This window comes from Cricetulus griseus, chromosome 6, assembly GCF_003668045.3.
Source record: "Cricetulus griseus strain 17A/GY chromosome 6, alternate assembly CriGri-PICRH-1.0, whole genome shotgun sequence".
NCBI classification, from domain to species: domain Eukaryota; kingdom Metazoa; phylum Chordata; class Mammalia; order Rodentia; family Cricetidae; genus Cricetulus; species Cricetulus griseus.
The window spans coordinates 57,006,187-57,027,741 of NC_048599.1; the positions used below are offsets into that span (position 1 = coordinate 57,006,187).

The 21,555-nt window shown below is 42.6% G+C and overlaps 1 protein-coding gene across 7 annotated transcripts; it reads left to right on the top strand.

The window, feature by feature from the left end:
* The first annotated feature begins 279 nt into the window (after nucleotides 1-279).
* On the top strand, nucleotides 280-20,139 carry Catsper2 (cation channel sperm associated 2). Of its 7 annotated transcripts, XM_027422030.2 has the most exons (14): nucleotides 280-610; nucleotides 929-1,027; nucleotides 1,576-1,716; nucleotides 3,022-3,195; nucleotides 3,369-3,437; nucleotides 8,207-8,379; nucleotides 8,833-8,988; nucleotides 9,423-9,547; nucleotides 12,025-12,203; nucleotides 12,389-12,488; nucleotides 12,908-12,937; nucleotides 15,182-15,534; nucleotides 16,044-16,211; nucleotides 19,130-20,139. In XM_027422030.2, exons 3-14 carry the CDS (start codon nucleotides 1,578-1,580, stop codon nucleotides 19,159-19,161), a joined length of 1,698 nt encoding a protein of 565 aa, XP_027277831.1. In that variant the 5' UTR covers nucleotides 280-610; nucleotides 929-1,027; nucleotides 1,576-1,577; the 3' UTR covers nucleotides 19,162-20,139. The 7 variants fall into 7 exon arrangements, with proteins under 7 accessions (XP_027277831.1, XP_027277830.1, XP_027277829.1 ...); XM_027422029.2 differs by lacking the exon at nucleotides 929-1,027 and having other exon boundaries at nucleotides 280-703; XM_027422028.2 differs by lacking the exon at nucleotides 929-1,027 and having other exon boundaries at nucleotides 299-610.
* Nucleotides 20,140-21,555: the final 1,416 nt, after the last annotated feature.

Sequence of the window (21,555 nt, forward strand, 5' to 3'; positions counted from 1 at the left end):
GGATTGAGAAAGGAGCGCCCGCAATCTGCAGCCGCTGCCTGCGCTCGCACGTCTGGCCCGGGCAGACCTGCTGCCGAGGTCCCAACCCCCTAGGCCGGCTCGGGCCGCAGTGTGGCAGTCGCCGATTGGCTGCATCCCGCTGCGTCGGGCGGGATGAACCAGCTGGTAACTGCCGATTGGCGGGCGCGCGGGGCGGGGCGGGGCGGAGCGGACGCTGTAGCGAACGCCCGCGGGCCCGGCTGTAGCGGAGGCCGTGGCGGGGGTCGGCGGGGGTCGGCGGGAAGTGGGGCTGTGCGTCGCCGGCGCGGCCCTGAGCTGGGCCGGCTGAGGGGGAGTGGATCTCAGGGCGCCGGCGCGGGAGGCGGAGGGGTGAAGCCGGGGCTGAGTGGGCGGAAGTGCGCTGGGGCTGAAGTGAGGCCCGGAAGCCGCCGGGAGGGGAGCTTGAGCTGCCCCGCTCCCCCCCTCACGGCGTTGGGGCGCTCACACACTTGGACACAATACGACACGTTTCCCAAAGGCCAAGCTGTTGATTTGTCCAATTATAGGGCGTAGTAACCCTACATCCTGCCGCTGCCCTACCTCGTATCCTGCTCTGTCAGGTCCACGTGAGGTCTGTATTCTTTGTCCAGCCTTAGGCCTTCTTCTGCCCTCCTGCCTGCCCCCTTTTCACGGATTGCTGCTGTTTGTTCGTTTGTTCAAGAGGGTGGGTAATTGAGGATTGAACCCGGAGCCTTGCACAGTGCTGGGCAAGCGATTCGTTTCCCCGATTGGCTTTGAGTTCACCCTATAATACTGTTCTATAATTCTGGCCGGCCTAGACCTTTCCCATCTTCTGGCCTTAGCCTTCTGAGTATCAGATACTGATGGTCTGCACCACCAAGCTCAGGCTCAGCGCTCTTTTTATTATTATTATTTTTTATTTTTTAAGACAAGGTATCACTGTGTGGCCCTGGTTGGCCTGGGACTAGCTATGCGGACCAGTCTGGCCTCGAACTCAACAGAGATCTCCAGCCTCTTGAGATTACAAGTATGTGTCCCTATTGCCAGCCTTTTAAACTGATTTTTTTTTTTTTTCTTTTTGGTTTTTCGAGACAGGGTTTCTCTGTGTAGCTTTGGAGCCTATCCTGGCACTGGCTCTGTTGACCATGCTGGCCTCGAACTCAGAGATCCACCTGCCTCTGCCTCCCTAGTGCTGAGATTAAAAGTGTGTGCCGCCAACGCCCCACCTTAAGCTGAATTTTCAAAAAGAAATATAAATTACAAATGCTGCCAGGAAATGAAAATACCTGGATATTTAGTTGACTGTGGAAATATGCTGCCAGGAAATGAAAATACCTGGATATTTAGTTGACTGTGGAAATATCTACCTTTTGCATAAACAAAAAAATCAAAAGAGAAAATTTGAGCCCTTCAGTGCGTTTGTTTGGTCTTAACTGTTCTTGGTTTCTTTGTATGGGCTCCTTAAGTCTCTGAAAGGCAAAGAAGGTGGGGAGGAGTGGTGGGGAAACAGAAAAAACCTTAATCCTAATGAAACTCTTGAGAATGAAATGACCCTTGGTTCTATTTTCTTAACAGACATGGCACAGGAACAAGGACATGTACCGCTGCCCAGAGCTGATGCCATTCGTTCCCGGCTCGTGGACACTTTCTCCCTCATAGAACATTTGCAAGGCTTGAGCCAAGCTGTACCAAGGCATACTCTCCGGGAGATACTTGGTTAGCAGTCTGTTCATTCACACTAAATGTAATATTCCTGCCCATATTCTCCAAAGATAGGAAGCAGAGAGACCTTTATAAGGGTAGAGCCAGGAATGGTGGTACAGGACTGAGTCGGGAATAACAAGTTTGATACTAGCCTGGACTACATAGCAAGATCCTGGTTCAAATAAACAACAACAAAAAGTAGGGCTGGCAAGATGACTTAGTGAGCCGGGCAGTGGTGGCTCTGTGAGTTCCAGTACTTGGGAGGCAGAGGCAGGTGGATCTCTATGAGTTCGAGAACAGCCTGGTCTACAAGACTAGTTCCAGGACAGCCTCCAAAGCCACAGAGAAACCCTGTCTCAAACCCCTCCCCCCCAAAAAAACAAAAGATGACTTATTGAATAAAGATACCTGCTACCAATATTGACAACCTGAATTTGATTCTCAGGACCTACCTGGAAGGAGAGAACTGGTTTCCAAAGGTTGCTCTCTGGCATACACACCCATGTTTGAGAGAAAGCTCATCTGTGTGCGTGTGCGTGTGCGTGTGCGTGTGCGTGTGCGTGTGTGTGTGTGTGTGTGTGTGTGTGTGTGTGTGTGTGTGTGTGTGTAGGTTACTTCACTAGGACTTGGAAGAAGAATTGGAGGTCTAAAGCCCTGAATTTATCAACCTTAGTGTAGCTTCTCATCCCTAAATTTTCCTTTTATTTGTACTGTGTTTTGTCTACTTGTTTTCAGACATTTTACTCCCTGAGCCCCATTATCTGAGATAGAGTTTCATACAACCCATTTTGTCCTCAAACTATGTAACCAGGAATGACCTTGAACTCCTGGTGCCTCTTCCAGAGTGCTGGAATTGTACGCAAGCATCACCCATACCTGTTTTGTTTTGTTTAAAAATTTTTGTCTGGCCAGGTAGTGGTAGTGCATGTCTTTAATCCCAGCACTAGGAAGGCAGAGGCAGGTGGATGGATCTCTGTATGATGGTGGCCAGCCTGATCTACAGAGTGAGTTTCAGGACAGGCTCCAAAGCAATAGAGAAACCCCGTCTCCAAAAACCAAAGAAAAAAAGAATTCTTAGTTGCTTTGAAAAAGAACAGCTTACAAGGCAGAGCTGCTGCTGCATAGAGGATCTAGTATTTCAACAGTATCCCTATCCCCAACTCTACCTGCTGTCCACAGTCCCCGCCCCCATCTGTGGATCTATCAGCTCTCCTCTCAGTTTTTTGGGGAGAGAAGGAAGTCCCATGTGTTGCCCAGTACTGGTAGATTCAAGTTGAACGAGAGGCATGCCCCATTACCTCTCCATTGTTGTTGTAGATCCCTCTCGTCAGAAGAAACTCATGTCAGGAGACCAGAACCAGCTAGTGCGCTTCTCCATAAAGCCCCGGCATATGGGGCACATCACGCATTCCCAGCGAATGCTGAGCAGGCTTCAAGTGCGGTGCAGTCGGAGACCACCTCTTTCCCTGTGGGCTGGATGGGTTCTTGAAAGTATCCTTTAGTGTCATTTGTTTCTATTCATGGCTTTCCCTTGTCTGTTAATGACTTATTTCTCCTCTTTCAAACTATTTTCTTCAGACTCTCATATTGATATTGTTGTCCTTGTTATTTCAGCTGCATAAATGACAAAATACTCATCTGTGTGTTTCCTTAAAAGAAAACAGATCCTATCTTCTCAAAATTCATCATCTTCCTCATCTTTCTGAATACAATTGTACTGATGGTTGAAATAGGTGAGAACTGGTGCCGAATGAAAAAGGTAGTGTGTGGAAGATGGTTTTCTTCCAGCCTGGTCATTTCATATTTTCAGGTATCATCTCATTGTGATTTGGGGACAGATTTATTTACCCACTTATTTTTTGGGACAGAGTCTCCTGCAATCCACACTAGCCTCAAACTCCAAATGTAGTAGGATGAACCTGAACTCCTACTTGTACTTTCCATCTGAAGATTATAGGTGTGCACCACTATGCCTAGCAAAGAGAAAATGGACTCCAAAAACCCATCTACATGTTATATGAAATATATTAAAAACAGAAGGACATCTCATTTAATTGTTAACTCAGGCAGATTGCTCAGGTCAGGAGTGGTGATGGATACCTTTAATCTAGCACTCTAGAAGTTGAGACAGGGTTATAAGTTAAGGCCAGCCTGCAGTGTGCAGTAAAACTATCTCAAAAAACCAAAAAGTTTGTAAAAACTGCTTAGAATGAAAGAACAATACAAATTCTCAATGGTGGTGGTGGCACTTGCTTTTACTCCCAGCACTTGGGAGGCAGAGGCAGGCAGATCTCTGTGAGCTCAAGGCTAGCCTGGTCTACAGAGTGAATTCCAGGATAGCCAGGGCTACATATAGAGACCCTGTCCCCCCCCCAAACAAAAACAAAAACAAAAACAAAAAACGAGTCCTGATAAGTATTTATTATTCTGATTTCATATGGTATTTCTTAATTTTTGAGGATTTCACCAGTCTTATTTTCATATTATATAACTTGGCCAAATCAATTATTTTGTGACAATCTGCTTTATATATTTATTTTTATTTTATTTTGTATGTATAGGTGATTTTGCCTGCATGTATATGTGTGCATGCAGTGCCCATGGGTCCCTAGACCTGAAGTTACAGATAGTTATGGCCCCCTGAATGGTTGCTGGGAATAGAATCTGGGGTCCTCTGGGTGTTCTTATTACTGAGCCATCTCTCCAGGCCCTTGTAATCTTACTTGTTTAAAACCAAATGCTTAGGACTTGTAGTTTAGCCCAAGGGTAGAGTGCTTGCCTAGTATTTGAACATCCCTGAGATTAGTCCCCAGCACTTCAAACAGAACAAAATAAAAACAAAACATGCTTATTTCAATTATAAGCACTATTTGAATTCATGGATCACAAGTTGTGATTTTTTTTCCAACACCAGCAATTGACTTTGGCGAAACATATATACAAATGACAGTGTGCTATTCTGCTCCATAATGTTGGATTTTCCTTACAATCACTGTGAGCTTACCTAGTATTCTATGAAGTGACTGATTGATGTTGCTGTTGTGCTGTAATAGGGATTAGCAACAGATGACTGCCTATATCAAAACCGCCTTGTCTAATGGAATTGTATACTTGACCTTGCCTATCTGATTAAACTCTTGCCTTCTGCTCTCTACTCTGGAGGAAGAATGTCCCAGCAAGAATTAACTGCAGTGGCTAAGTCTGCTGGGTTGACTGTGCTGGGGCTCTTAGGTCTGGTTACATTTACATTTAGGTTCTTCTTCTTCTTCTTCTTCTTTTTTTTTTTTTTAATAAATCTTAGCCAGGTGTAGTGATACACACTTTTTTTTTTTTAAGATTTATCAATTTATTATGTATACAGTGTTCTGTCTGTATGTATCCCTGCAGGTCAGAAGAGGGCCTAGATCACATTACTGATGGTTGTGAGCCATCATGTGGTTGCTGGGAATTGAACTCAGGACCTCTGGAAGAGCAGTTGGTGCTCTTAACCTATGTGCCATCTCTCCAGCCCTACATTTAGGTTCTTTTGCCTTGCTAAAGCAGGCAGAATTTTTGATTGGTTAGTTTGTTGGTGCTGGAATCCAAACCCAGATCCTCTGCATGAGCAGTAAGCACTCTTAACTGCTGAGACTTGTTAGTGTTTAGAAATGGGTCTCACAGCCAGGCGTTGGTGGCACACGCTTTTAGTCCCAGCACTTGGGAGGTAGAGGCAGGTGGATGGATCTCTGTGAGTTTGAGGCCAGCCTGGTCTACAGAATGAGTTCCAGGACAACCTCCAAAGCTACACAGAGAAATCCTGTCTCAAAAAAATAAAACAAAACAAAAACCAGGGTCTCACTATGTAGCCTAGGCTAGCCTGGAACTTCCTATGTAGCAACAGTTGTCGCTAGTTTCAGTCCTTCTGCTTCAGCCTCCCAAGTGCTAGCTGGATTACAGGTGTTCAACACTCAGCTTAATTTTTTTGTTGTTGTTGTTTTGTTTTTTGTTTGGTTGTTGCTTTTGTTTTTGATTTTTAATGTAAACCAGGTTGCCCCCGAGAGGGCAGCCTTTAAAGGAGTGCACCACAAATACTTGGCTTATTTGTCTCACTCAAGAGTGTAGGCTGGCTTTGGTTCTCTGTGTAATCTGAGGTGCCTTTGAACCTTTCATCCTCCTGCCTCAGTCTCCTAAGCAGTAGAATGAAAGAATGGTCGCATCTCCAGACAGTGCAGCTTCTCATTAGCTGACACAGCGTTGGCAGTGGTCACCCTGCACGCTCTATCTCACATAAGCAATCTCTGCTGTTTGTTCTTCTGATGTTTCTTCAGTTCTTTTAGCTTCTACAAATCATCCCTTTTTTCCAGCACGTAAAAGATTTGCTGCTCTTTAATCAGGACTACCCAAACCATCAGATTCCTCTTTCCAAGACTCTTGAAACCACAAACCATTTTATTGTTCTTTTAAAAAAGTTTTTAGCTGGCTGGTGGTGGCACACACCTTTAATCCCAGCACACAAGAGGCAAAGGCAGGTGGATCTCTGTGAGTCAGAGGCCAGCTTGGTCTACAGAGCGAATTCCAGGACAGCTAAGGCTATCTTGAAACCCCCTTCCTTTTATTTTTATTTTTTTGGAAGGGCCTTTCTCTGGCTGGAGAGATGGCTCAGAGGTCCTCAGTTTAATTCCTAGCAACCACAAGGTGGCTTATGGCCATCTGTAAGGAGATCTGGTGCCCTTTTCTGGCCTGCAGGCATATATACAGGCAGAACACTTATACGTAATAAATAAATATTTTTAAAAAGTTTCTATGTGTGTGCGCATGCGTGCATGCTCAGGTGCCAAAAGGCCAGAAGAAGATGTAGGATTCCTTGGAGCTGGAGTTTTAGACAGTTGTGTGTTTTTAACCAGTAAGCTGTCTCTCCAGTCCCCAAATATTTCATTGTTCTTTATGAAAATTCTGTCTGTGAAAGCAAAACTGAATAAACATTATTGAATTCTATTTTCCAGACTTAAATGTGGTCCTTAGTGCCTTCTAATACTGTGACCCCCCCTGCTTCTGGGAGCCAGAATTTAGTGTGTGTTTATTTGTTTAATTACTTGTGTGTGTGTAGGTTCATGTGTCATGGCTCAAGTGTGGAGGTCAGAGGACAACTTGCAGAAGTCAGTTGTCTTCCTGGGGATCAGAATCAGGTTGTCAGGGTTTCTCTGTAGCTATGGAGCCTGGCCTGGAACTCACTCTGTAGACCAGGCTGGCTTCCAACTCACAGAGATCCACCTGCCTCTACCTTCTGAGTGCTGGGATTAAAGGTATGCACCACCACTGCCCAGGTAGAAGCTTAATTTTTAAAAGATTTTATATCATATTTCTATGTTTTCACTCTATTGCTTTCCTGTAAACTTTGGGACAAACTTAATTGTGTAGCATATGGTTGGGTGTATGTAGTAAAGAGAGAAATTCTGTAGGGGCTTTATAACTGTAGAATGGGTTGTAAGTGACTTGCAACTGTTACTTATACCTTAACAAGAGGTAAATTATAGCTGTTGTTTTATGGGTAATTCTACCATATAATCACATAGGTTGAAGCAACAACATTTGTTACTCTTGTAGAGGATCCAGGTTTGATTTTTTTTTTCTTTTTCTTTTTCTAAAGATTTATTTATTATGTACACAGTGTTCTTCCTGCATGTATGTCTGCAGGCCAGAAGAGGGCACCAGATTTCATTACAGATGGTTGTGAGCCACCATGTGGTTGCTGGGAATTGAACTCAGGACCTTTGGAAGCACAGGCAGTAATCTTAGCCACTGAGCCATCTCCCCAGCACGGTTTGATTCTTCTTCTTCTTCTTTTTTTTTTTTTTTTCCAGACAGGGTTTCTCTGTGGCTTTGGAGGCTGTCCTGGAACTAGCTCTTGTAGACCAGGCTGGTCTCGAACTCACAGAGATCCACCTGCCTCTGCCTCCCAGTGCTGGGACTAAAGGCGTGTGCCACCGCCACCACCACCCAGCTCCAAGTTCGATTCTTTTTTTTAATTAATTAATTTATTTTTATTACATATAGTGTTCTGTTTGCATATACACTTGCAGGCTAGAAGAGGGCACCAGACCTCATTACAGATGGTTGTGAGCCATCATGTGGTTGCTGGGAATTGAACTCAGGACCTCTGGAAGAGGAGCAGCCAGTGCTCTTAACCTCTGAGCCATCTCTCCAGCCCCAGGTTCGATTCTTACATCCACATAGTAACTTACAGCAGTCTAACCTCCAGTTCTAGGGGATCTGACACCTTCTTCTGACTTCAGGAAGTAGTCACACATGGTACACATACATACATACATACATACATACATACATACATGCATGCATACGTAAATGTAGGCAAAATACTCATATACATTTTTAAAAATCTAAAAAAGACAGAGACATCCAAGAGAAATGGAATAGTAGTGGTCACAACTCTGGTTATGAGTGATCACCCTTCATTATTCAGTTTCTCATTTAATTTTTATTTTTTCCTTGCTCTACCTTACAGAATTGATGGAATCCACAAATACTAAGCTGTGGCCATTGAAGCTGACTTTGGAGGTGGCAGATTGGTTTATCTTGCTTAGTTTCATTTTAGAAATCATTCTAATGTGGATGTTCAGCTTTTCTCTCTTCTGGAATAATGCCTGGAATGTCTTTGACTTTGTTGTTACCATGTCGGTAAGGATAAATATCCTTAGGAGTAGTTAATGGGACCAGCAGTATGCCTTGGCAAATTAGGTTATGTAAAACTTACAGGAAGGAATATATAGAAATTTATCCAATTTGCTGCTTTGCAAAAATTGTCGTGATCATCAACCCCTAAAATGACATCTGCCAATTACTGAACACTAAGTGCCAACCACTATTTTAATAATTTATGTGAATTATCTTTTTTTGTGTTTTGTAACAACTCAAGAGATAAGCACTAACTTTATCCCATTTTCTTAAATATCTAACAAGTTGAAGTGCAGAGCTTATGTAGGTTAATATGAAAAGACTAAACAGCAAACAGTCCCCAGAGAATGCTTTTCAAAGATAACACCCAGAAAACTATGGAGAAGATGGGATGAAAAGGAGCAACTGTGCCTGGGTTCTTCAGGTGTCCTTACTTATTGCCTGTGTCTTCCACAGTCTCTGCTTCCTGAGTTTGTGGTGTTGATGGGTGTCTCGGGGAACTCTGTGTGGCTTCAGCTGCTGAGGATCTCCCGGGTGCTGAGATCTCTCAAACTGTTTGCACGATTTCGTCAAATTAAAGTTATTATATTGGCTCTTGCCAGGGCCCTGAAGGTGATTTAAATTGATTAACCTAAAGTGGGATGGGGGACAAGGTAGAAAAACATGGGTTTAATATTTAATATGGTCAAAGAAGTTCATGAGAGATTCTATGAATGTTCTTGTATGAGAACACTTGTATGTTATTAGGAGCATCAGTCTCTAAATAATATCTGCCAGTTACTGATCCCAAAGGGCCAGCCACTGTTTTAAATATTTTATGTGGATTATCTTCTTTATGTTCTGTAACAACTCAAGAGGTAAGCACTAACTTTATCCCATTTTTTCTTATATTTAAACAAGTTGATATACAGAACTTAAAGTAAACTGCTGTGGTTTAGAGGTATGCTTGTTCTGGATTTGGTAGGAGATGACTGGGTGGGTTTGGCCGGGCTGCTGGTGGGGCCAGCCTTGCCTTGCCTACCTCTGACGTGGATCCTGGTCTCCAGAGCATGACGTTCCTCTTGATGTTGCTGCTTATCTTCTTCTACATTTTTGCTGTAACTGGTGTCTACTTCTTTGAAGACTATTCCCGTTCAACTATTGAGAACCTGGAGTACAACATGTTCTTCTCGTAAGCATGGCTGAGGGCAACCTTCATGAGGGGAGAGGTTTGTGTCACACTCGGATGCTCAGCCAAAGCACAGAAATACAGAAAACTAGAGTCTATTGTAAGACAGTGGGATAGAATACAAAGAGAAGAAAGGAGAAACAGGCATAGTAAGTAGAGCTAGCTCTGATGTTGGGCCTAGGACAACTGGTTCCGGTTTGTTTGTTTTTTAAGTTTTTTTGAAATTTTTAATTGAAGTATAATGTGTCACTTTCCCTTTTCCCTTCCCCTCTCTAAACTCTCCTATGTCCCCTCTCCCCAATCCCTCTCTTGCCCCTCCACTCTCAAATTGACAGTCCCTTTTTTATTATTATTGCTACATATATGGTGCAAATATGTAAATACAACTTGCTGCATCTGTTTAGTGTTGCTTGTGTGTATATGTACTGGATTAAACTGGTTGGGTGATCATCCATGGGAGACTAATTCTCACTCTCTCAACAGTCGTCAATCAGTTGCCCTTGGTTACTTGTCTGGGGAGGCACCTCTGAGATTTCCACCTTATACATTAGCATGTCTATTGGATCAGGGCTTATCTAGGCAGCCATATTGCTGAGGTATTCTGTTGTAGCATCCCTGTCATTTCTAGGAGATACACTCTCAAAGCAGGCTTTGTGGTCCTCTGGCTCTTAAAATCTTTCTGCCCCCTCTTGTGCAATGTTCCCTGAACCTTAAGTGCAGGAGCTGTGTTGTAGAGATATCCATTAGGGCTGGGCCCCCATGATCAGTTGATCTCTGCTTTATTGGTTTTCTGTGATGGTGTCTGTCTGCTGCAAAGAGAAGCTTCTTTGATGCAGGGTAAGAGATACACTTATCTGTGAGCACAAGGATAGGTTTTAAAATGCAGTTAGGAATTATGCTGGTCTAGTAAAGTAGTGGTTATAGGTTTTCCTCCTAAGATCCATGACTTCACCAGCCCAGTGTCATTGGCTAGGTTTCTAGTACCAGACATGATTTACCTCCCATTGACCAGGCCTTAAGTCCAATTAGACAGCTATTGTTTACTTCCAAGATATGAGTGCCATTATTACACCTTTAGGGACATCATGGGCATCACAGCTGGATAGGACTACTAATTGCCTTCCTTCCTTCCTTGAAAGCTTGCATAGCACCTTCTGGTATTATGGAAGTTAGACTGCAGGAAGACAGTTTTCAGATTAGATCCAGCTCAAATCTTCTGAGTCCTGTGACTGAAGTGTATCATGTCTTCAGCAATAAGGACTTACCCTCCACTTTTGAGAGGCAACCAAGGGCAGCAGCAATAGTTTATACTATTTTGGGAGTCACTTGGACTACCCTGACCAACAACTCAAATGAAAATTTCTCATGCCTGGTACTGGGTTTTTGTTTTTATATAGTCCATGGCTCTTGTGGGGAACACTGTCAGCCAAAGCCATAACTTTATTTAAGCTATGTATACATATACACTTAGGCATATTATATAATTTTAGGTAAGTATAAAATAACATGCTTCCTTGAGGCTTTATCAAATATCATTAGGGTTATTTGTCCCTGTAAAGCATATTTTTCCAGTCCTGACCAGCTGCTCTCCAACTCAGCAACTACTTCCAAATTACCACACAGAGACTTAATATTATTTATAAATGCTCAGCTGGTAGCTCAGGCTTGTTACTAGCTAACCCTTATATCTGGGCAGTGGCATGTACATGCTCGAACACATAACATAAGATAATGCAAAAAATTTAAATAAAGAATTTGGTCAGGAGCCAGAGTGGCACACTCCTTTAATCCCAGCACTTGGGAGACAGAGTCAGGCAGATATCTGTGAATTGGAGGCCAGCCTGGTCTACATAGCAAGTTCTAGGACAGCCTGAACTGTTACACTGAAAAACCCTGTCTCAAAAAAAGGGGTGGGGCTGGAGAGATGATTCAGTGGTTAAGAGCACTGGTTGCTCTTCCAGAAGACCCAGGTTCAATTCCCAGCACCCACATGGCAGCTCACAGATGTCTGTAACTCCAGTTCCAAGGGGTCTGACACTCTCACAAAGACATACCTGCAGGCAAAATACTGATGCATATGAAATAAATAAATAGATAATTAAAAAGAGACTCACACAAAAGAATTTAGTATTTGTTGGTAAAGTAGCAGCCCTAGGACTAATGGAATATTGAGAGATATTTATAGGCTATTCATGAGTAAGAGGAGCATAATAAAAGCGATTTCAGACTGGAGAATGGTTGGCTAGAAAATATAGAATATGATAGAAAAAGGAGCCAAAATCAGAGCATATTATAAAGAAATGCCCTTATGTTGCTTAAGAATGAGGCCAGGAGCATAGGCAGGAGTTCAACTCTGTGAATTCAATGCCAGTCTACATAGTGTTCCAGTCTAGCCTGGGCTATATAGTGAGACTCAAAACAAAAACCAGTTTCTGAAAGCTTTAGATCTATGCTTCTGTATATTTGCTCTGCTTTTTTAGGGACCTACTAAATTCCCTGGTGACAGTGTTCATCCTCTTCACCTTGGATCATTGGTATGCATTACTTCAGGATGTCTGGAAGGTGCCAGAAGCTAGTCGAGTATTTAGCAGCATCTATGTGATCCTTTGGTTGTTGCTTGGCTCCATTATCTTTCGAAATATCATAGTAGCCATGATGGGTAAGCCCAGAGAAGGTGCAACTTGGCAAGAGGGATGGTGGGAAGAAACTGGCCATTTGGGGTTGGTAGACTATTTGGAGAGAACCCCATGTAGCAGGGAAATTCTGATATTGTTTCTCCCCACTTAAGCATGTTCTTGGTCTAGTCACTGCCACTTTCCAAATCCTAATGGCCCTTTGGGGCAGTTACTAACTTTCAGAATATCAGAAATGAGCTGAGTGAGGAGATGACCCACCTGGAGGTTCAGTATAAAGCTGACATATTCAAGCGACAGATTATCCAGAGGTCAGCTTCTGTGTGTTCAAACCCAATATTATTTCTTAACTCATTTCCTGTTTCTTTTCCTTGACTCTATGACACATTTTTGCCTAGAGTTAAGAGGTCCCCATTCATCTGGGTGGTGGTGGTGCCATATGCTTTTAGTTGCAGCACTCTGGAGGCAGAGGCAGGCAGATCTCTGTGAGTTTGAGACCAGCTGGTCTACAGAACAACTTCCAGGACAGGTTCCAAAGCTACACAGAGAAAGTCTGTCTGGAAAAAAAAAGTCCCCATTCTAGTTTTCATTTATATGCTATGGGGGTTTCTCTACTCCCCTTCATTGCTTAGCTTTTTTTTCCCTTTTAGATCTGAATTGTTTTCTTTATTATATTTCTTCTGAGTTGTAGCTTTTTTTCTAATTTTAATTTTTTTGTTTTGTTTTATAGGAGACAAAACCTATCCCCTGAAGCAGTAAGGTAAAGTAATAGCAATGTGGATGGTAGGTTAGGAGTAAGTATGTGGATTGGGATGGAGATAAGAGAAGCAGATGGTAGAAATCAACAAAGATGAAGATTTGCTTTGATAGGGAATTCATGGCACCCCCAAATTGTCTCTCCATGTCCTAACTCTCTAAAACCTGTCAGTGTGACTGTATTTGAAAAGGAGTCTTTGCAGGTGGGGTTAATCTAAAGATCTTGAAATGGGTCATCCTGGGTTATCTGAGTAGGTTCTAAATTATTGACAAAGATCCTCTAGGAGACCAAGGGCCAACATGGTAGCAGAGAAAGGTGAAGGTGGGGCTTTCGTTTGTTTTGTTGAGACAGGGTCTCTCTGTGTAGTGCTGGCTGTCCTGGGACTGTATGCATAATGTTAGGCTGTGGGTCTCTGCATCCACTCCTGTCAGTTGCTAGATGTGTCATCTCTAATGATGACTGGGCTAGGCTCTAGTCTATGAGTATAGCAGAATATCATTTAAAACCTATAGTCCACAAAATTGGAAAATCTAAACGAAATGGCCTCAAGCTCACGGAGATCTTTCTGCTTCTGCCTCCAAGTACTAGAATTAAATACATGTGCCACCATACCTGGCTGATTTTGTTTGTTTGCTTGTTTGTTTTTGTTTTTCAAGACGGTTTCTCTGTGTAGCTTTGGAGCCTGTCCTGGAACTCACTCTATAGATCAGGCTGGCTGATTATTTTGTTTTTGTGGAGTTTTTTTTCTTCTTAAATTTTTAAAAAAATTTTTTTAAGATTTTATTTATTATGTATACAACATTCTGCTTCCATGTATATCTACACACCAGAAGAGGGCACCTGATCTCATAATGGATGGTTGTGAGCCACCATATGGTTGCTGGGAATTGAACTCAGGACCTCTGGAAGAACAGCCGGGGCTCTTAACCTCTGAGCCATCTCTCCAGCCCTTAAATTTTTTTTTTTTTTAAATTTTGAGTTGAACATAGTAGTCCATGCCTTTACCAATCATGACTGACTATGTTTGTAGTTTAAAACAGGGTAACTAGGACATCCTCACTGAAAGAAATAATGTGAGCAAAGACTTGAAGGTGATGAGATTCCCATGGGTATATCTATGTGAGAGTGTTAGTAGCAGAGACAAAAGCTGTTACAAAGACCTGAGTTGGAAGCATACCTGATGTGATTGAGAAACAATAATGGCCATTGTAACAGGAGCAGACGAAGAGTGACAGGAGAGGAGGTCAGAGGTCAGCTCCTTTTCTGCAGCTCTGATAAAATGCCTTGGCCAAGGTCCCTTGCTGAAGGACACTTATTTTGGCTTATGTTTCCAGAGGAAGTGGGAAAATGGCAGAGGAGGCATGGCAGCAGGTAGCCAGAGCAGGAAGCTGAGAGATCACATCTTTAACCAAGGCTGTGAACTCTTAGAATCTGTCCCTAGTGACATACTTCCTCCAGCAAAGCTCCACTTTCTAAACTTACCCACACCCTTCCCAAATAGCACCACCAACCAGGAGCCAGGTGTTCAAATACATGAACCTGTGGGAAACTGTAGGTGGAGTTTTTGACAGTACCATCAGCTCCCTGAATGACCACACAAAGACCTATTATTAATTATAAATGCTCAGCCAATAGCTTAGGCTTGTTACTAACTAGCTCTTTCTACTTAAATTAACCCATATTTCTTACCTATACTACCATGTAGTGTTTTTTGTTTTTTGTTTTTTTTTGCACAGCATGTTCATCTGCTTCCTGTGTCTGGCTGGCAACTATACTCTCCTTCCCATCATTCCCTTAGTTTGGCTCTCCCACCTAACCTTTTCCTGCCTGGCTATGAGAGCAACCCCTCTTCACCAGAGAACAAAAGGGTTATTCCTCAGCAGGAGACTTTGCTCATTCAAACCAGCCCAGCAGGGGAACATGACTCTGTAGGGTCATAGGAGGTTATTATAGGCTCTTAGAATTTTACTTATAGCAAATGGAAGCAGAGCAGAGGAATGGCATGAAGGGATTTACATTTAAAAACAGGATTTTCTGTTGCACCGGTATGGGAAGGAAGACAGAAAGATACATTGGGGGTGGCTGAGCTGGGAAATACGTAAGCCTAGAGTCTGAGAATAGTTTGGCTCTTAAAGCTGTAAATCAAAGCTTTAGGGATGATTAGGCTCAAGACTAGCATAATAAGCGGACTATCACATCTTGCAAGTATATTTGAAGCAAACAATAAATTTATTTCTTTATATATAGAGCAACAAGTCACAGAAAGGCCTCCAAAGATGTATTAAAACCTAAAGAGCCTGAACTCAGTGATTCGGAGAAAAGTGATGCAGAGACAAGTGATGCGGAGACAAATGATGCGGAGACAAGTGATACGGAGAAAAGTGATGTGGAGACAGGTGATGCGGAGAAAAGTGATACCCAGAGAAGTGATTCCGAGGAAAGTGACACCGAGGAAGGGGAAGCCAAGGGAAGTGATGCCGAGCAGGATGAAGATGGAGAAGGACAAAAAAAATCATCAAAATCAAAAGTCTACTCATCTTCATCTTCCACCGCTTCTTCATCCTCTTACAGTACCTTTTTAGTTGATTTTGATTATGATGGTAAGCAGAATGGGTCCTTCCGTTTGAATTCAGATTTGTTCATCTTGCTTAAGAGAACCACAGTCATTGTTTTGTGACCTAGGATGACGTCAAACCCTCAATGCTCATGCCTTATGCTCCAAATGATGGGAGGGTAGGCTTTCGTAACACATCCATATTGTCACTGCTCCTCATCTTTCTCATTTTTCCCCCTTTCCTTTTACACTTACACTGTAGCTTAAATTATCTTAGAATTCACTTTGTAGCCCTAGCAAGCCTAGTGTCTCAGTCTTCCAAGCTCTGGGATTGCAGGTGTATATCACCACATCTGGCCTAGACATGTTTTGTTTTGTTTTTTTGAGACTGGTTTTCTCTGTAGCTTTGGAGGCTGTCTTGGAACTCATTCTGTAGACCAGGCTGGCCTCGAACTCACAGAGATCCACCTGCCTCTGCCTCCCAAGTGCTGGGATTAAAGGTGTGTGCTACCAATGCCTGGCAAACATGTTTTTAAGAACCATTCTTCCTTACAGGTAAGATGGACTGGGAGACTCTTGTGCATGAGAACCTGCCTGGGTTAATGCATATGGATCAGGATGACCGTGTTGTTTGGCCCAGAGATTCACTTTTCCGATATTTTGAGTTACTGGAAAAGCTTCAATATAATTTAGAGGAGCGCAAGAATTTGCAAGAATTTGCAGGTGAGGACTTAAGGCAGTCCTGGTATCCAGGAGTTTTACAAGTATGGAAGTAGCTCCTTAGTCTCAATTATTCCTGCTACTCTGAAGCTTAGAAAAGAGCTAGAAAATTGACATCTCCACTAGGGGGTGCTCAAGTCTTACAAGGTCTGAAAGCTTGATTCCCAGGAGGAAATTTCGAAGTTGGTATATTGTTGAGAATCAGGCCAAGGTGGGTTCTTGCTGAGCTGTGCAGCAGATTCCCTTCTCTTGGAAGGTCACATTTCAGCCTGAGCAGTAGGGCTCAGGGCCACACTGGAGAACTAAATTAGAAAAACTCCCAAGTAACCACTACTCCATCCTCAGAAGATGTCAAGGAACAGGCTGCTCTTCCTAGTATCAGCCTCCCGAGAGAGAAGCATGTGAACTAAACAGTGGAATTGGATAGAAGCTGAAAACTTAACTGCTCTAAATCATTTTTCCTTCATTTCATCGTTTGGTCATTAATTTGAATTAATAAAATTCTTTTAAAAAAAAGGAGGAGATGAAAGTAAGGAAGATGTACACACAGAGACACAAAAACTTAAACTGTGAGTTAAGAGCAGCTCTTCTTCTTTTCAAGTAACATTTAAAAGTTAGTTTTTCTTTTTTAGCTTTATGTGTGTGAGTGTTCTGCCTTCATGTATGCCTCTACACTACATATGTGCTTGGTGCCCACAGAGGCCAAAGATCTGGAGTTACAGTCTATGTGAGTTGCCATTTGGGTTCTGAAAATCAAAACCATGTCCTCTGGAAGATCAGACAGTGTTCTTAACCACTGAGCCTCTCCATCCTCTTTTTTTTTTATTTTTTTTTAAATTTGTTTATTTTTGTTTTATCGAGACACAGTTTCTCTGTATTGTTTTGGAGCCTGGAACTGGCTCTGTAGACCAGGCTGGCCTTGAACTCACAGAGATCTGCCTGCCTCTGCCTCCTGAATTCTGGGATTAAAAGTGTGTGCCACCAATGCCCGGTTTCCATCCTCATTTTTTTTAAAAAAAATATTTATTTATTGTGAATACAACATTCTGCCTCCATTGCCTGCACATCAGCAGAGGGCACCAGATCTCATTACAGATGGTTGTGATCCACCACGTGGTTGCTGAAAATTGAACTCAGCACCTCTGGAAGAGCAGTCAGTGCTCTTAACCTCTGAGCCATCTCTCCAGCCCCTCATTTTTTTTTTAACATTTTAAATATTGTTTAGTCGTCTGAGGTTTTGTTTTTTGCCTCATATCCTTTTAAAATGGATCTAACTGAAACTAAGAATTTAATTAGGCAGCAAGATTTGTGTGTGAATATACATGTGTGCATTGTGACACAGAACGGCCATAGGAATGTATAACATTTAGGGGCCAGCAAGATGACTCAGTGGGTGCAGGCATTTGTTACCAAGCCTGATAACTGGATGGAAAGAATCAGTTTCTGAAAGTTGTCATTTGATTTCCATGTTGTGCCGTTGAATTCAGGGCAGGATATCAAAGATGGTTTCTGTCTATCAGAATGTTATCTGAGGTTAGTTCTTTTCAGTCATTCTTAACCTATCCTGGTAGAGAGAAACAAAATGGAGGAAGGAAGAAATAGAAAGGAACTTTTTAGATTTTGTTTTGTGAGTCAGGGTCTCATTCTTAGTCTTCTATATAATTGCTATATAATCCAGGTTGGCCTCAAATCCCAGGATTCCACTGCTACATCTGTCCAAAGCAGAGCCTTAATCAACCAGTCTTCCTTTGTTCCTTCCCTTCCCTTTCCTCCTTCCTTTCTTTTTTCCTTCTCCCTTCCTTCCTTCCTTCTTTCCTTCCTTCCTTCCTTCCCTTTCTTCCTTCCTTCCTTCCCTTTCTTTCTTCCTTCCTTCCCTCCCTCCTTTCTTTCTTTTCTTTTCTTTTCTTTTTTTTTTCCGAGACAGGAGAATCTCACTATGTAGCTGTGACTGGCCTGAAACTCACTCTGTAGACTGGGCCGACCAGGAATTCATAGAGATCTCCCTGCCACCTCTTTCCTAGTACTGTGATTGAAGATGTTCTTTACTACATTCAGCTCAGAGTCCAGGTCTTCAAAAAATTATGTTTGAAACTTTTGTACAAGTGTACATTAGATGTTCAGTATATCCCATATACCTTTCTTTCTTTCTTTCTTCCTTCCTTCCTTCCTTTCTTTCCTTCTCTCTCTCTCTCTATTTTTTTTTCTTTTTCTTTCTTTCTTTCTTCTTTTTTTTTTTTTTTTTTTTTTTTGAGACAGGGATTCTCTGTGTAGCCCTGGTTGTCCTGGAACTTGCTCTGTAGACCAGGCTAACCTTGAACTCACAGAGGTTCACCTGCCCCTGCCTCCAAGTGCTGGAATTAAAGGCGTGCACCACCACCACACAGCTTCCCCCATGCGTTTCTAACCTTTCCTTTCTCATTCCTCCTGCTACCCCATGCCCCCTTTAACATTTACTTAGTTATCATGGAGGAGTGTGTGTATGCAGAGGTTAGAGGACAACTTCTGAGAGTCAGTTCTACCCTTCTGTTCCATGGGTTCTGAGAACTGAACTTGGACAGTCAGGCTGGGCAGCAAGCGTCTTTCTCTGCTGAGCTACCCTGCTGTCTCTGTTAGTTCTCTTTTCCCTTAGGCAGTTGTACCTCAACTTCCTTTCATGTCATATACATGCATGATCTTATGTATCTAGATGAAATCTAGCAACTGCAGATGGAGAAAATAAATGGTATATGTTTTTCTAAGACTGCAGAGCGTATACCTTGATGAACTTATTTATGGTAAAGAGAAGGTAGGTTTAAGTATCATAGAGCAAATGTCAGTCGAGATTTGTATGGGAATCTAGAACCCAGGTAACAAGGCCTTTAGCAAACGTACGTGTATTCACTTATCCTTAGCTGCTGGCTTCACAGTCTGTCTCTTTACAGTCCAGGCCCTGATGAGTTTTGAAGACAAGTAAAGGTACAATGGATGGCCATGTCTTTCAACCCAGCAAAAGCTAATGAAGGAAATACTTGGAAATAGAGAATTTAAAATATAAATATCTAATAAATACTGCTAATGAATATTTCTGGTAAGTAAGTTAATTAGATATTTTTATGAGATGTAAATAATACAAATAGGCAAAAAGTTACTTCAGAGGCTGTTGGAACCTGTATGTCTTCCTGGCTTACCAGCCTGTCCCCAGTCTCTAAAGTGACTCTTTGTGACTGCACCATTCTGCCTCCTATTCTTTTTGTACCTTCTACTTCCTAGTAGGAGCCTAGTCTTACTTTATTTTGGCTACAGTCTGTGTAGGCTTCTATGTGGAATAATTAAATCCTCAGAGACATTAGTGTAACTACTTGAGAAGTAATGTTTCTGAAGGGACCAGACTCTCACTCAGCCCCTGCTTTAGTAGCCATAACAGGCTACAGAAAAGACATAAAGGCCTCTGATACAAGGAAACTCCGGATCCCCTGGCCTCCCAGAGCCTAGGGCCAAAACTGAACACAAAGAAACTCCAGACCCCCGACCTCCCTAAGCCTCCAAGATACTTGGGACCTGTTTGGCTGCAAAAGAAACTCCAGGGGAGACCAAAACCTTCCCTGTAGTCTCCAGGATACAGTTCTGAAAACTATTGGTATCTATGTACAACAGGCTACTGCAAGTAACAAGACAAAGCCATAGAAACCACAGAATGTTCCCTGTCAGCACTGACCAATGAAAAGAATTGGTACACAGGTATTTTATGCCAAAATATGACTTTGAGAAATTCTCCTATTTGTTCCCAAATGTCAACCAACCCGTACATACTGATGTAGTCCTGTAACTTTTGTCTTTAAAACCTAGCAGTAGACAGGGAACTTCATCCCCTCTGGAGCCTGCTGCTTTGGCTAGCCAGATGGGGTCCCTGTCATGGTTGGATGAACAATTAAAACCTTGCTTTTACAGTTCAGTGGGTCTGTCTCCCTGGTGGTCTCTGGGGATCTTTGAGACTCTGGCACAACTGTTTCCGTTGCCTGCTCTGCCAATATGCTCCTCTTGTGCATCACCAGCTTTCTTTTCCAGTGCTAGGAATAGTCCCAGGGTTTCATACATGTTAAGCCTATGATTTACCAATCACTTACATCTCTGCCTCCAGACAGGGTTTCCCTGTGGCTTTGGAGGCTGTCCTGGAACCAGCTCTTGTAGACCAGGCTGGTCTCGAACTCACAGAGATCCACCTGCCCCTGCCTCCCGAGTGCTGGGATTAAAGGTGTGCACCACCAACGCCTGGCCCCTCTGCCTCCCTTTTTCTGATCATAGTTGACTTTTTTTCAGTTCCAGAATCAGACAGCAATCCAGACCAAGTGGTTCAGAATGGGCCCATGCTCTATTAATTTCAATCACACATCATTCATACCCATTTCTAGACTAAAAGATAGTACATTTCTTCATCTCACTTTTCATAGATCAGGGAAGTTTTCATGTCAGTTTATGTTGCACAGTTTGTAGGACCTCAGAATTGATCTCGTTTCCATCAAGGCAGAGACGTCTTTTTTTTTTTGTTTGTTTGTGCATGGTATCAGAGATCAACCCCATATTCTCATGCATCCTACTATTGTTCTGTAAACCCCAGCAGGAAGACTTTATAACATCACTGAAAGAGTGGCTGTTAAGCTGATGGCTGGTGATGTACTACTATCTGAAAGTATCCCATTCCATTATTGAAGGACTCAAGTCTTTTTGGTTGGATGGATTTTGGAGATAGGGTCTCTGGTTCCACCCTAAGCTGACCTCAAACTTACTGTGCAATACAGGCTGTCCTTGAGCTCCTGCTTCAGCCTCCTGGGTCATAGCTTTACATGCTCAGCATGTGATTTATTTCTTTGGAAATGCTTATTATTAAAAATTTTATTAGCCTTGGCTGAGGAGATGGCTCAGTGATAAAGAGTTCTTGCTGCTCTTACAGAGGACCCGGGTGGGTTCAGTTCCCAGCACCTCCATTGTGGCTCACAGCTGCCTGTAACTCCAGGTCCAGGGATCTGACACCCTCTTCTGCTCTTCCCAGGCACTGCATGCATGTGATGCACAGACTTAGATGCTCATCAAAATCAATAAACATTTAAAAGAATTCTGTTACCTGCTGAGTGCTTGATATATATATATATATATATATATATATATATATATATATATGAAACACAATGTACTCTATATTTGGAATATATGTGTGTATGCCATAAAATAACCAGATATGTAAGGTAACCTCCCATTTTAGTGTTTTTAATTGAAAACTTATTTTTCTTTGAAAGAGTTTCACTCCATAGTCCATGCTGGACTAGAACTTATTATATAGCCCAGGTTGAGGTGAGCTCTATGGGTAGTTAGG